General features: G+C 48.2%; 1 protein-coding gene across 2 annotated transcripts in view; it reads right to left on the bottom strand.

The window, feature by feature from the left end:
* Positions 1-1,838: 1,838 nt before the first annotated feature.
* TTC28 (tetratricopeptide repeat domain 28) overlaps positions 1,839-12,855 on the bottom strand; it is a 107,677-nt gene continuing 96,660 nt past the window's right edge. For both annotated transcript variants that reach the window (XM_030231026.2, XM_050980440.1), the window contains 5 exons: positions 11,934-12,165; positions 11,428-11,504; positions 8,426-8,555; positions 7,782-7,889; positions 1,839-7,317 (listed from right to left, as the gene is read on the bottom strand). In XM_030231026.2, the coding sequence (XP_030086886.2) occupies positions 5,693-7,317; positions 7,782-7,889; positions 8,426-8,555; positions 11,428-11,504; positions 11,934-12,165 (2,172 nt within the window). In that variant the 3' untranslated portion in view covers positions 1,839-5,692. The remainder of the gene's footprint in view (positions 7,318-7,781; positions 7,890-8,425; positions 8,556-11,427; positions 11,505-11,933; positions 12,166-12,855) is intronic.

Genomic DNA, 12,855 nt, shown 5'->3' with positions numbered 1-12,855 from the left:
AAATGAAAGGAGTCTGCAGGTCTGAAAGCTCAGAAGCATTGAAAGAAGGCTGAGATCAGCCCCAGGTGGAGGAGCCCTTCAGGCTGTGAGGAGCCTGGAGGAGAGGAATTGCAGTGGCACCTCAGGGGTGTGATACCGGCCAGAGCAGGACAGTGTGACAGGGACAAGTTCCACAGAGGCTTCTGGTTGGGGAGTGTGAATACCACAAAACAATCCTCAGCAGAACCCAATTACCAAATTCCTTCAGGTAAATAATCTTCCAAAACATTCCACATGTTCACAAACACAGGAGCAGAGCAGCAAATGAGGTAAGAATTGTTTTGATCATTCTTTTCTCTGCTTCTCTCTGTTCAGAGGACATGTGAATACCACAGGGGTCAGAGGAATGGGACCACCCAAGGCCTGTTCTCTGTGTTGAATTTGGCTTTATCCTGGTTTACATAATGATGGGAGTTAATCCTGTGGCAAAATGTTGCCCTAAGAACAAAGCAGCCAGGAAATATACTTCCACTTTGAGGTTCTCAAAACTTGTAATTCAGGGAAAACTGCAGGATTTACTTAAAATAATGTATTCTAAATATAGTGACTTGGTTTCTAGTTCCTGAGCATTAGCTTTCATTTTTCATGTTTTCCACAGCCATGCAGACTTTTGCTTTCCTTCTGTTTGAAATGCACAAACAAATGCAAAACCAGGTACCACAAGCTGCACACCTGTGTTGCAGTGGAGCATCCTTTTCCCCAGAGGTGACCCATGGCCCTCGCTGCAGCCCCCCAGCTCCCCTTTCCCTGGAGAAACCATCATCCCCCACATTACCTCTTGCCAAGAGCCAGAACCAATGAGGCATTATCAAAAGGACAGAAATCCAGATAAAACTCAGTGTTGCCAAACACTCCTCCCCCACGTAAAAGGCTGTAAACCCTCGGCAGGCTCTTCCCAGGGACATCTATTTCCATGGAAGTCCTTGAATGGTGACTCAGGCCAGCCCTGGCTCTGGCCATGAGGAGCAGCAGTGATCAGGGCTGTAAATCTGTTTCCCCAAGCATTCAGGATTTTCCTTTATTTGGTTTTTCAGAATGCTGGCAGCGTGCAGGCCCTGATGCTGCTCCTTCCCCATATGGACAACATTTGTGTGGTGTTTACTCAGTGCCCAAAGCCTCTGTTTACAGCTGCATCCTGCCACACAGCAGTGTCACAAGCAGCCACATCCTGCTGACCCCAGGCCTGGCACACACAAACCACTTGGGCCCACTCCAGCACAGCCCCTCTGGAGGAGGGAACGCTGTCCCAGGAGCTGCTGCTCATGGCAGAGCTCCAGCCCAGGCTCAGCCTGTGGCACAACCAGCACTGCACTGGCCCCTGGCTGCTCTGAGTGTGCAGCCTGCAGCCCCAGAACAGCTCTGTGGGTTTAGTTTAGTGTGTCTCCAACTTCCCTGCAGTACAAGGGCACCTTTCACGTGGGGGCACAAGGATTTAACTCATCGAGTTCCAGCTGGCATCAGTATGGGGACAATCTCTCTTCCCTTTAGCAGTGGGTTCTCTCTCAACCCTCAGAGCCCCTCCCAGCCCTTGCCAGTCCTCTGCTGTAAGAGATAAAAGTAAAAACTGGTGCTCCCTCCTGTCAGGAGGAGGAAAAGCAATCTGCAATGAGCACTGGTAAGAGGAACACTGCACTGCACAAAAAGGGGACAGAAGTTCCAGAGGGAGCTGAGGAGAGCTGCCCTGAGTTTCAGGCACACTCTGTCACAGGACACTGTCACAGAGGGGAGCTGGGTGTGGGCAGAGAGCAGAGAGCCAACAATCACCCCTCCCCAAATCCTTCCAGATCAAGAGACTGAGGCACTGAGAGAACTCATGCTTTAATAGACACTGAAATCACAAAGAAGAAAAGGCCAAATGCCTTAGCAATTTCAATAAAAATATGAAAATCTTTTTACATGGTAAATTTCATAATATAAAAAGTTTAATGCTGTCTGGAAACAGAGTTTTAATTTACAAAGAAAGTCCATAGAGGCCAAACATGGCTAACACTGCAGGTAAGGAGAGGAGTGCTGAAGGGCTGCTGCTGGGAAGCCTCTGCTGACCATCCTCCTCTCTGGGTCACTGTGCTCTTCTGCAGCTGAGGGGACGAGTGCCCACACACAGTGCAGCCCTGCTGGGCAGCATGGCAATGCAAAGAACCCCAAACTGCTCAAACCCATCATCACTATCCAGCTGAAACTACCAATGCTTCCTAACAGATTCTCAGACACCTCTGTGCCCCTGGATCTGTTCTGCAACTTGGAAGAGATGTTCACAGAACGAGCTTGCCCTAATGAAAGAAAATATGGCCTAGAGTGATTTGCATGGTTGTAGCACCCTCTCAATGCTTTTTTCCTTGTTTCAGGAAGGTATGATTAAACAGAAGGAAAACCAATATCAGGCCAGAGGGACAGGCTAACCAACAAAATCAAATTAAACTAGATTTTGATCACAGGGGTTGTTTACTGTTCCCATTTAGTTGGAGCTAAAGACAGTCAATAAAAAATCTGAAATCTCACACAGTAAAAGTACAGGGCAAAACCAAAACATTCTGTGGCCTTGGGGAACGGTTGCATGTGGCAGGTTTAATGTGAAAGTGGTTAATACCTAATTGTTATTGCTCACTGTATTACGCAGTGTTGTCACTTGTACCATGCACAAATACAACAACGACAAATGCATTAAACCCACAGAAGGAATTCTAACAGCAAATGGAGAACATGTGATTTTCATTTCCTGAATTTCTCCACGTATTGGGCAAACCTGATAAAACTCTTTTTTTTTTTCCTCACAAAGGGGTTGTTTTTCATTCAGGAGGTGGAGGAGTGAGGGACAAGGTGTGCAGTGTCTCCCAGCCACAAGTAAGCATGCATTTCATGGCTCCTGGCAAGTCAGTGGAAGTGACCTGTGCCAAGTCAACGGAGACCTATTTCCCAAAAGACTTGTTCTAGTGACACTCACCTTCCATATTTATACAACATCAAATTCCCCAAATACTGAACTTTCTCTACATCTGAACCCTTCCCTGCTTCTAATGCTCCCCCCTCCTTAAAAACAACAACAGAAGAACCACTCCCCCACACCCCCCACCCCGATTTAGCTCTGTCTGAAAGCTTTAAGCCAGCATAAAACCTGCTGGAGCACAGAAATGGGTTGTAACAAAATGGCAGCATAGAATTTTTACAGGTTAAAAGATCCTTTAGTTATGGAAGTAAACTACAACAAAGAGGCTTATTTCTGGCGTGTTATGCAGCACTACAGGGAGTATTTGCTGTTGCTATAAACAAAAAGCTGCCCACTTCCATCCTGGGTGTTCCTGGGATGTCGTTTCAAAAAGTTTATGCTGGTTAGAAACAGAGCAGGTCACATGAAGTCTCAGCAGTCCTGTGACCACAGCAAGTGGCATAATCAACAGCATCTCTGTCTCCACAAGGGGCAGATGCTGTGCTGACTCATTTTGGCCCACTATTCTAATTTTTTCTGCCAAACGACACGAAGGTGATGTTTAGCACCAAACCATCACAGGAAGATGTCATGTACAGACAAATAACTTGCATCATAATGAATTGAACAGATTGACTCAACTGTTCTGCTACATTGTGTATGAGTAGTAACTACTCCTTCTCTCTGCACTGAAAACTTTGGTGATTCCCCCTCCTTTGTTAGCTGGCTGTAACAACCCCACCCAGTATCCTTTTGCCTTTAGTGCTTATATTAATTTCTTGCCACAACAAAAAAGAAATCATTCTCCTGAAACCAGCAGACTCCAGAATGTTCTCACAGCACACATCTGATTATGCCTGCGAGTAAGCTGAGCCTAAGCATTCTCATGTTTCCATATCAGAACTGATTATCTGCCCTGCTATCATGCTTTTCCTCCAAGATCCCTTAGAAAATCACAAATTATCAGATCCACATTTACAACAAGAGCATCCAGCCATGCTAAGTACAATTCTCTGCATCAGCAACGTACTCTGGTACGTCCACAGAGCTGCCTGCACTCTCCATCTAGCTGCAAGACTGGAAGTTGACTTCAGATCCAGCTAAAACTCAGGGCCTAATGAATTCAGCCTCACAACACCTCTGTGAGGTAGCTAGGTAAGTATTACTATCCCCATTTAGATAGAAAGGGAAGACGAGGCACGGAGAGGTGAAGTGATTGGCCTTCAGTCACTCAGCCAATTCTGGGAGTGCAGAAGAGACACCAAAACCTTGGTGTTACAGTGCTCTGACTTCACAGCCTGGGAATACCTTGTGTGGATCTGAGCTCACATGGTGGGGCCGGTGCTCCCACACAGCTTCAGTGCATGTAAACCATCACTGGGATCCTGATCACACCACTGCATTCCACAGCCACCTAGAAACCATCTCCAGCCTGCCCCTAGCTCCTAAACCCACCTAGCCTAGGGAAGCTGACTGTATGTATTGCCCTGGGGGTGCTCTTGGTCCCCTTTCCTCCACATGTCAGAGGGCACTCAGGTTCTGCATCCAGCCCCTCCGCTTGCTGCCTCGCCTTCTGCCTCCAGCTGCACCAACACTGGCACACCTGCTCCAAATGAAACTTGTTTCCACCACTGCTCCAAAGGAAACCTGCCCCCACAGCAGGGAAAAGGTTCCCAGACCTGCCTGTGCTGAGCCCTGGCAATGATTTAGCAGGATCGAGGAGGGATTTTTTTGGTCTGGTGATGTCTGAATCACACACACTGATGTCACATTCTTGCCTGCTGTGAAACTGCAAAATAATGTTCTGAGCTGCAGCATCTGCTCTTCTTTTCTCTGCTCACTGGGCAGACAGAGATGTAAGTACTGCCCAAAACTTGCCAGGATAAAAAGTTCACCTTCACAATGTGGTGTGCCAGAGAGACCAGAGCACTCAATAAAACCAGAACTTGTCTCTGACACACACTCACTACCACACACACAGGCTCACCTGGTTTGTTAAGCCCCAAACATTCCCTTTGAGCAGACCAACCAGCAAAGTCTCATCTGAGGGCTTTCTTTACAAAAAAGTTACCTGAGATGCAGATTTTAGAATGGGGCACCTCTCTCCTCTTGTCTTTGTTTCACCAGTCTCTAATCAACAGAACTGCCAGATCCTGCTGCTATGGAGTTTTACTGACAGCAGTTTCTGGTTTGGCCAACCTGGCAGAGGTATCTAGAGGCATGTGGTCTTCTCCTCTGTTAGCCTTTGAAAGCAGTCGAGTAAATGGCTCATCTTTCTCCAGGCAGAGACCTGTACCTATGTTCTTTGTGGGGCACAGGAATGTTCTGCCTCCTCTCCCTTTCCTCTCCAACCCCTGATATGTGTAATTTCTGTAGAAAAAGCCAGCTGTAAAACTTCTGGTTAAGAAATACAAGGAGGTGGCTTAAAAGCCAGTGTTTAATGAGCAGACAACCAGATGCTTTGCACCTGCTGCTGCAAATACTGAATACTACGAAGAACCTGTTATCAGGTGAGAATGGCCAAAGTCCTGATAAGGGAAACAAAAACCCATGTGTGTGAGGCCGTGTGCCCCCACAGTGACAGCAGGCCAGCCTGTCCCATCCCTGGGCACTGCCAGCTGAGGGCATGAGCACGGCTGCTTAGCTACTGGTTCTGTTTTGGCAAAGGCAAGTGGGCAGAAGCAAATACTTCAACAAGACTGTAAGTCATCAGCTGGTACTCAGGATATTTCAACATTTGGAGGAAGGGAAAAATCTTCCTGGTGACAAAAATTTATACCCATTCCCAGCTGGCAGCCTCAGGGGACGCACAGCTCCCAGAGTGTTGCCAGGTGAGGAATGAGCTGATGTCATGGAATTTGTGGTTTCAGGGCATCTGTGTCCATTTGGAGGGATCTTCTGTGGTGAAGCAGCAAGGTGTTGCCCAATAGACAGGTCCTTCAGTTCCAGCTTCTCTGCACTTTCTTCTTTGCTGTGCCGTGGTGATAAATTGAGCAAGCTGAGGACATCTTTCTTAGAAGTCATTGTTCCAGGAGCTCCTCGGAGAATCTTTATTGGACCAGTGGAGTGGTGGGGAGTGCTTTGCCAGAACATCTTTAAGTTGTGAATTGCTTGCACTTTTTCATCGATGGCAGCCAATTTTAATTTGTCAATGTCTGGGGCATCAGCTGGGCTTGAGCGAGCAGAACCAGCTGAGGAATAAGAAAGAGCAGGAGATGGAGTGCTGCCACCAGGAGACTGATGCCCTGAGCTGGGAGAGATATTTCTGGGTGATTTAGAAATGTGAGCACTATAAGGAGAGCTGGGGTACTTGAGTTTAAAGGGAGGCTGCTCACTTAAGGACCCATGTGAGTCACAACCTGGAGACGGCTGCCCGCTGTACTGACCTGTGCCTTCTCTGTTTGACATCTCCGACATCGTGGGGCTGTTGTAGCCAGAGCTCACCTTCTGAAGGGATGAACTCCTCGTTGGAGGCTTTGGTTTGATTGCAAGAGGTGAGGAAGCCTGGTTCCTCTGGCTGGAGCTGAGCGGGCGGCTGAAGGCGCTGGTCTCTGACGAGCGGAACGCGGACACGCCGCTGGGGCTGGGAGCTCCATCCTCGGAGCTGGTGCTCTTGCTGACCTGGCTGCTGCTTCTCTGAAGGCGTTCAACAGCAATGAGGTGACTCTGAGTTTCCTCCAGAATTTTTTGGGCCAACTCTTGTGGATCAAGCTTTGGATTGCTGTCCTCCTGCGATTTGACGGTGCTGTCAGTCTCAGTGCTAGACTGGTCAGATTCCCCAGTATCTGAACTTGCAAGTTTCCCAACTTTTTGGAAAGGTGAATTTGGGCTGGGGATGAGAGTCATTTTAACAGGAGAGTTTGGAGTACTTATGCTCCCTTTGGAGTTGATGGATGCTTTAATGCCTCCGTTCTGACTAGTTTTGGGCTGTTTGTGATCAGGGGAAAATCTTGGTTTTATATTTTCTTGGTAACTGGCCAAAGGCTCATTGCTGATTATAGAGAAACCTTCATACTCCTCCTCATCTTTGCTGGCTGCAGTGGCTTGTGGTGACAGCTGGCTCTGAGCTGCAGACCTGTGTGGATAGATATTCTTGGGCCTCTCATAATCCTGCCTCCCTCTGTGTCCTGCCCCATCCAGCATGTTCTCTGGCTTGGAAACAAAGCTCATGGAAGAAGCAATGGAGCTCAGGCTGTACACAGAAATGGCATCTGAGGCAAGGCTGTCTGGACAGGTAGGAGAGAATGGAGGGTTTTGATACTGGGGTACAGGGTTGGAAACAGACTGAGCAGAAGCCAGTGACTCCAGTGATGAGGAACTGTCCAGGCTAAGGCGCTTGGGCAGCTCTGTAGAATCTGAAAAAGAAAAGACAACAGTATGTACAAACATGTCCCTAGATACACCATAAAATCAGGTAACATTCTATCAGAATTGAGAGAAAATGCTAGAAAACATGTCCTCGGGCTCTGTGCTACCTCAGAACAAGCAGCTACTACTTAGGTAAGGAAAAAGAAGTGCACAGCCCAGGCAAGAACCTCTGTCCAAGTGTCCTAGATGGAAGTTGTCTGTTCATTATCATTTTATATCTCAACACAAAGAATGAATTATTTGTCCTGTAGTTGCTGGACTCTATCTCCAGCTTCTGCTCAGACAAGTCTTTCCCATACAAAAATAACATTTACTCCAGTCTCTGTATCACATCTGATCTGTGTGACATATGTGTGACCTCTGCAATGATGCAAGTGTGAGGTTTCAGCAGAAGCCATTCTGATCAAATCATCAGATGACACAAGAGCAAAAACACACTGAGCAGCTTTACCAAAAAGTGCCAGCAAGGATTGTAGAGCAAAGTGCATGGTCCTCCTGGTAGCTTGTTTCCCAGTTTTCAGAATGACCTCCTCTTGGCCAACTTCACAAAGGTCAAAACCTGTAGTGGGACATGGGACAGAAAATTACAGTTCACAGAAAGACCCTCTGTCTCAAATAAGAGTAATCTCATTTATAACACAGACAGAACTGAGAGGTATGACAGCTTGACAGCTTGCAGCACCCTCAGAAGGATGACTTCACCTCCCATGTGCAGTTTGTTGTCTGTTATTTTTTACTGTTTAGCATACCTTCTCCAGGTGTTGGGAGCTTTGTGGCGCTGGACTGGGAGCACACACACTCATTAACAAATCACTCCTGTCAACACTTCTGTAGCTGCAAATTACTTGGAGTTGTCAGGAAATTATATACCAAACACATCTCAGGGGACAATGTCCTACCTGCCAAACAATTTACTATTAATTCCAGGGTTTCTCACAGAAACAGAGCTGAAGAGCACAGACCTTGTATTTTGGCAAATGCAGGCTGGGCTGCAGGGGGCAGACAAATGTGAAGCTGTGAGTCTTACCAGTGTTTCAAGCTCCTACATGAGACACCAACGGGTTAGGGAGACAACACAAAGAAGTATTTTCCTACCTAGAGCTGCCAGAAACTCATGACAGCCAGGCAGCCTCCAGAGCTGGACACTGATGGAGACCTGGATTGGTGCAGAGGGGAAATCTTGCTCCTTTTCGCCTGCCTGAAGCTGAACCAGGACTTGATGCAGCTGAAGACAGCAATACAGACATTAGCCATTCCTTACAAGTCACATCACTGCTTCTCCTACAGCCACTGATAAAGCAATGCCCTTTCCCTGAACACCCTTTCCCTGGACACCCAGTTCAGCTGCTGCTCCTGAACAAAGCAGTGAGATGGGAAGGTCTGAGAAGAAGGACAGTTCAGGGACAGCAACATCAGACAGCCTGGAACAGCAGCAAAGGCAGGGACAGAGCAGGGGTGAGAGCTGGGGGGTGGCCAGTGGAAACTGAGCAAGAAGGAAGCACAGCAGGAACATCTGTGAAGGGAAAGAAAAGGAAAGAGATACTCTGGGGCTGCTCACAGAAATTTACTAAAGCCCATTCCATGACTGAGCCTTACTCCTTATGCAAATCCTAAGAAACTCAATAACTGGGCAGAACAAGTCATATGAAACCATGGAAGACTTTCCTAATATCTCCATGGCCTCCAGGAAAGAAGTTTCTCAACTGTGCCCAAGGGACAGGAGTAGCAAGCTAGAGAGAAAATGTGTTTATGAAGATCTGACACAAATTAAGATGCCAGGATCCCATGTAATTCACCAGCACAGCCAGGGCAGCAAGGATGGAAAGCCATTAATCAGGGACCAACTAACCTCAGGACCACCCATCTCTCACAACCCACAAAAGCTTACACAGGCCTTTTTCCACAGTAGCTGTGTGGAGCAAATCCCAGGCCTGAGAGTGGGTGCAGGCAGGGTGCAGCACAGGGCAGGGGTGTGCAGTGACCCCAGCACTGCACCCTGCACCTCAGTGTCCCCCCCTGCACATCATACTCACCATTCCCACCACATTTCTAACAGCCTTCGGGCAGCAGGCAACAAGAAAGGAAAAGAGGAGAAAAGAACATGGGTTACTCTGTGCTACAAAGTGCCTGTGCTGAGGAACCTCACAGGGATACCCAATCCATGGGTGAGCCAGCACCCTGACTGCCAAGATGCTCTGTCCAGAGAAAGAAGGGAGCAATGGGAATGGCCTGAGCTGGGAATCCAACAGCATGGGAACAGGCAGCTGGAATCTGGGAGTGCCCAGCTCATGACAGCTCAGACACTTAGCAGGCAGACACTCAGGCCAGCCCACACTCTGGCAGGAGGCTGAACATAAACCAGCCCTTCTCTTGTTTCCCCTGGGACACAGAACTGGCTCTCAGTACAGGCAGAAATCACTAACTTTTCCTTGCACATGCAGTAGTCTGAAGTTCTCTCTTTTGTGGCTCCTGCCTTCTCTTTTGCACCCAAAATAAGCATTTTCTATCCAGTGCAGCTGCTCAGGCTCCCACCTTGCTGCTGCTCACTAATGCCAAGAGCACTCACTACCCTGTGATGCTGGTCACCCACTCAGGAAAACAAGCCAGCAGCACCCAGTGACTGAAATGTCTGACCTCCTGCTTCTGTCTGGAGCAAAGTCTGCTTTCCTCTGGGACAGGCAGAGCCCCAGCTGCTCACACCATGAACTGCCAAGAGGCAGGAGAAGAAAATAGCAATAACCACAATGGAGGAGAGAGCTGTTGAAAACCAACATGTAACAAGATAGACTGGTGCAAAAGGGAATTCTGCCAGGGTCTGGGCTATGGAAGAAAACTTGCAATATGCTGCCAGTATTTACTCTGTGGGGCAGCGAGGAAAGGGTGAGTGTGTCTTTTGTTACTTGTGCACAGCCAGCTGAATGTTTTTCCTTGGGTAATTTAATTATCTGAGGCAGGGCAGCAATCATGAAGCCACCTCATTAGCACTCTAAGGCATTTTGAGCCATGGGAATGTTGTCCTGTCCTCTTCACACCCTTGGACCTGGCCTCCCTTGGGTGGCCATGAGGGAGATAACCCTGAAGTTAACCACACATATCTCAGGCACTGAGGAGAGCCAAGGCAAGAGACAAAACACCACCAAGGACATTGGAAACATCTCAAACTGTGCTGCAGATCCTAACAGGAGCCCTTTCCTTGGAGCAGACTCATCCCAGTGGGCTGCCAGAGCAGCTCAGCAGGTCACAGAGAGGCTGGGGCTCTTCTCTGGCTTTTTCTGCAGACTCCATGTGACCAAAGCAAGGGCAGCCCAACACCACACAGAACCAATCCCAGCTCCCCACCACAGCATTAACTGGAATGTTTCTGCATGGGGAAAAGGGAAAGACAGTGAGATATAGGCTCATTCCCTGTGTGAGTGTGTCCATGTACTAAAGCAGGCAAATGATGAAGAGAAACCTCATTAGAGGAGCACTGAGTACAGTCAGAACCATGGAATGGTAAGCAGCCAGGCTGGTGGCACAGAGAAAGGTCAGGTCAGGCTAGGCATGCTCCAGAGACAGGAGAGGGGAGAGTGTGAAGGAGGCTGAGGGGAGCAGGGAGAAGTCCCATCACCACAGGTAGCACTGCCCTTCTCCTAAAGGCCAGAAATCCCTTCCCTGGAGCTGTGAGCACACACAGGAGCAGCACAGGCTCAGGGAGTTTTCTGACAGACCTTGCATTGTCCAAGGTCAACCAAACCTTGGGACTTCAGTAAATAGAGTGGGCAATAAGCAGGCAAAGTGGGCCTAGGAAGGATGGCCAAACAGCAATTAAGGGTCTGCTACTCAATTCCCCCACACTGCTGGAGGGATCATGCTTTCACTTGTCACTGAACAGGGAGTCCCAGGGCCATGCAGCCCAGTAACCCACCTGCATATTTTCCTTCTGGACACACACTTTCATTCACACAAACAGGCAAGTTTAGAATTTCAACTCTCAAGTCTCCTAGCAAGCTCTGGGTTGATAAACCAGGGCATCAACCATTCTGCATATTTCTGAATTTACTGACCTGGGAAGAGCCATTTGGAACCTGGTACTGGAGGGAAACCTCTCAACTCACCCTGTTGATAAGCTGCTCTCCTGTTTCTGAAGCTGTGATAAGTTTACAAAGTGCCTGAAGTGCAGGGTTAGGCAAACCTGAAAAACATCAGCAGAAACATCTGTATCTGTTTCTTGACTGCAAGAAATGCAACAAGCCTCAACAGAACACACACTTGGCTAAATTGCTAAAACCTCTCCCCCACATCACTGGACAGCTCTGGAAGCAGCAGCAATTTCCAGAAAGCCAAAGCTATTCCCATTTTGCATCTGATGAAAGGTTTCCTGACCAAGAGCTGGGAGAGAGGAACAGTCACATCATGCTTCCTCGACCCAGCAGCAACTGATTCTCATCTGTGGCAAATTTTTCAGTTAACATTTACTTTTAGAACTTCTTCCCAGTCCAATACATTGATTTCATTGATGTAAAACATCAATGTAAACATCCCAGTTTCACATGCTGCCACCACAGAAAGGTGTGAAAGGTTGATTTCTGCCTGGTCAGGGCCCACAGCTGCCTCCTCTCACCTAGGAGGGACTGGATGGTGGTGCTGCACTGCTGCAGCCGGTCCCCAGGGTCTGAGGTTGGGAAGAACACTGCTGCTGGGAGGCCACTGGCTGGTGGGTCCAACCGAAATCCCACTGCTGTGAGGAGTGCCTGCCAGCCTGGAATGCCACCAACTTTATTCTCCACACTCTGCTGGGAGGTGTACATGGAGTTGTGCTGCCCGTTCTGGATTCGCTGCAATGACTTCTCCACCTGTGGGGAAATGACACAGCTAATTGTACAAGATGCTGTTACTGACTGCCTCTTTTTACTGAACAGCAGGCTGGGAAACAGCAAATCTAAGATTGATCCTGGCCTGTCTCACACAAGAGGACATTAGTGCCTTGGAAAGAAAAGCTCCAGTAACTCAGCTTTCACAGCTGCAACATCACAGTGATGAGTGTCAATATTCTCTGGGATGCTGGGAACAATAATGCCACAAGAAATTAAGTAGCAGTTTGTTTGGGATAGTTTCCTGTAAACCTGGCAGCTGCATTTCTCCCTAAAGATGATTCACCTTGGGGTTCCAGACTGCTTATTACCAGACAAAGAGCCTGCAGCCACACAGCAAACAGGAAAGAGAGATGAGTGTCCACAAACCCCAGCAACTGGGAAGACCAGCAATATTCACAGGTTTCCATCATTCTATGGATACTTCACACTCCTGTGAGACCACAGATGATGCACTGGGAAGAAAAGTATTAGAAGTCATGAGTGATCACTCCAGCCACCTGGCTGTTGGCTCCAGTCCCACTGTTCCCCAGGACAGACTGGTGGCACAGATGGGGACAGAAGGGCCTCTTATCTTCCAAATACAGAGACAGCAGTGACTGTGCTCTGTGTTTCCATGACTGCCATGTTCGTAGCTATTTCCCTGTATAAACAATTAATCCCAATGCTTAC

This window comes from Serinus canaria, chromosome 15 (genome assembly GCF_022539315.1).
Source record: "Serinus canaria isolate serCan28SL12 chromosome 15, serCan2020, whole genome shotgun sequence".
Lineage (NCBI taxonomy): Eukaryota > Metazoa > Chordata > Aves > Passeriformes > Fringillidae > Serinus > Serinus canaria.
This window is presented reverse-complemented; position numbering and strand designations above follow the sequence as displayed.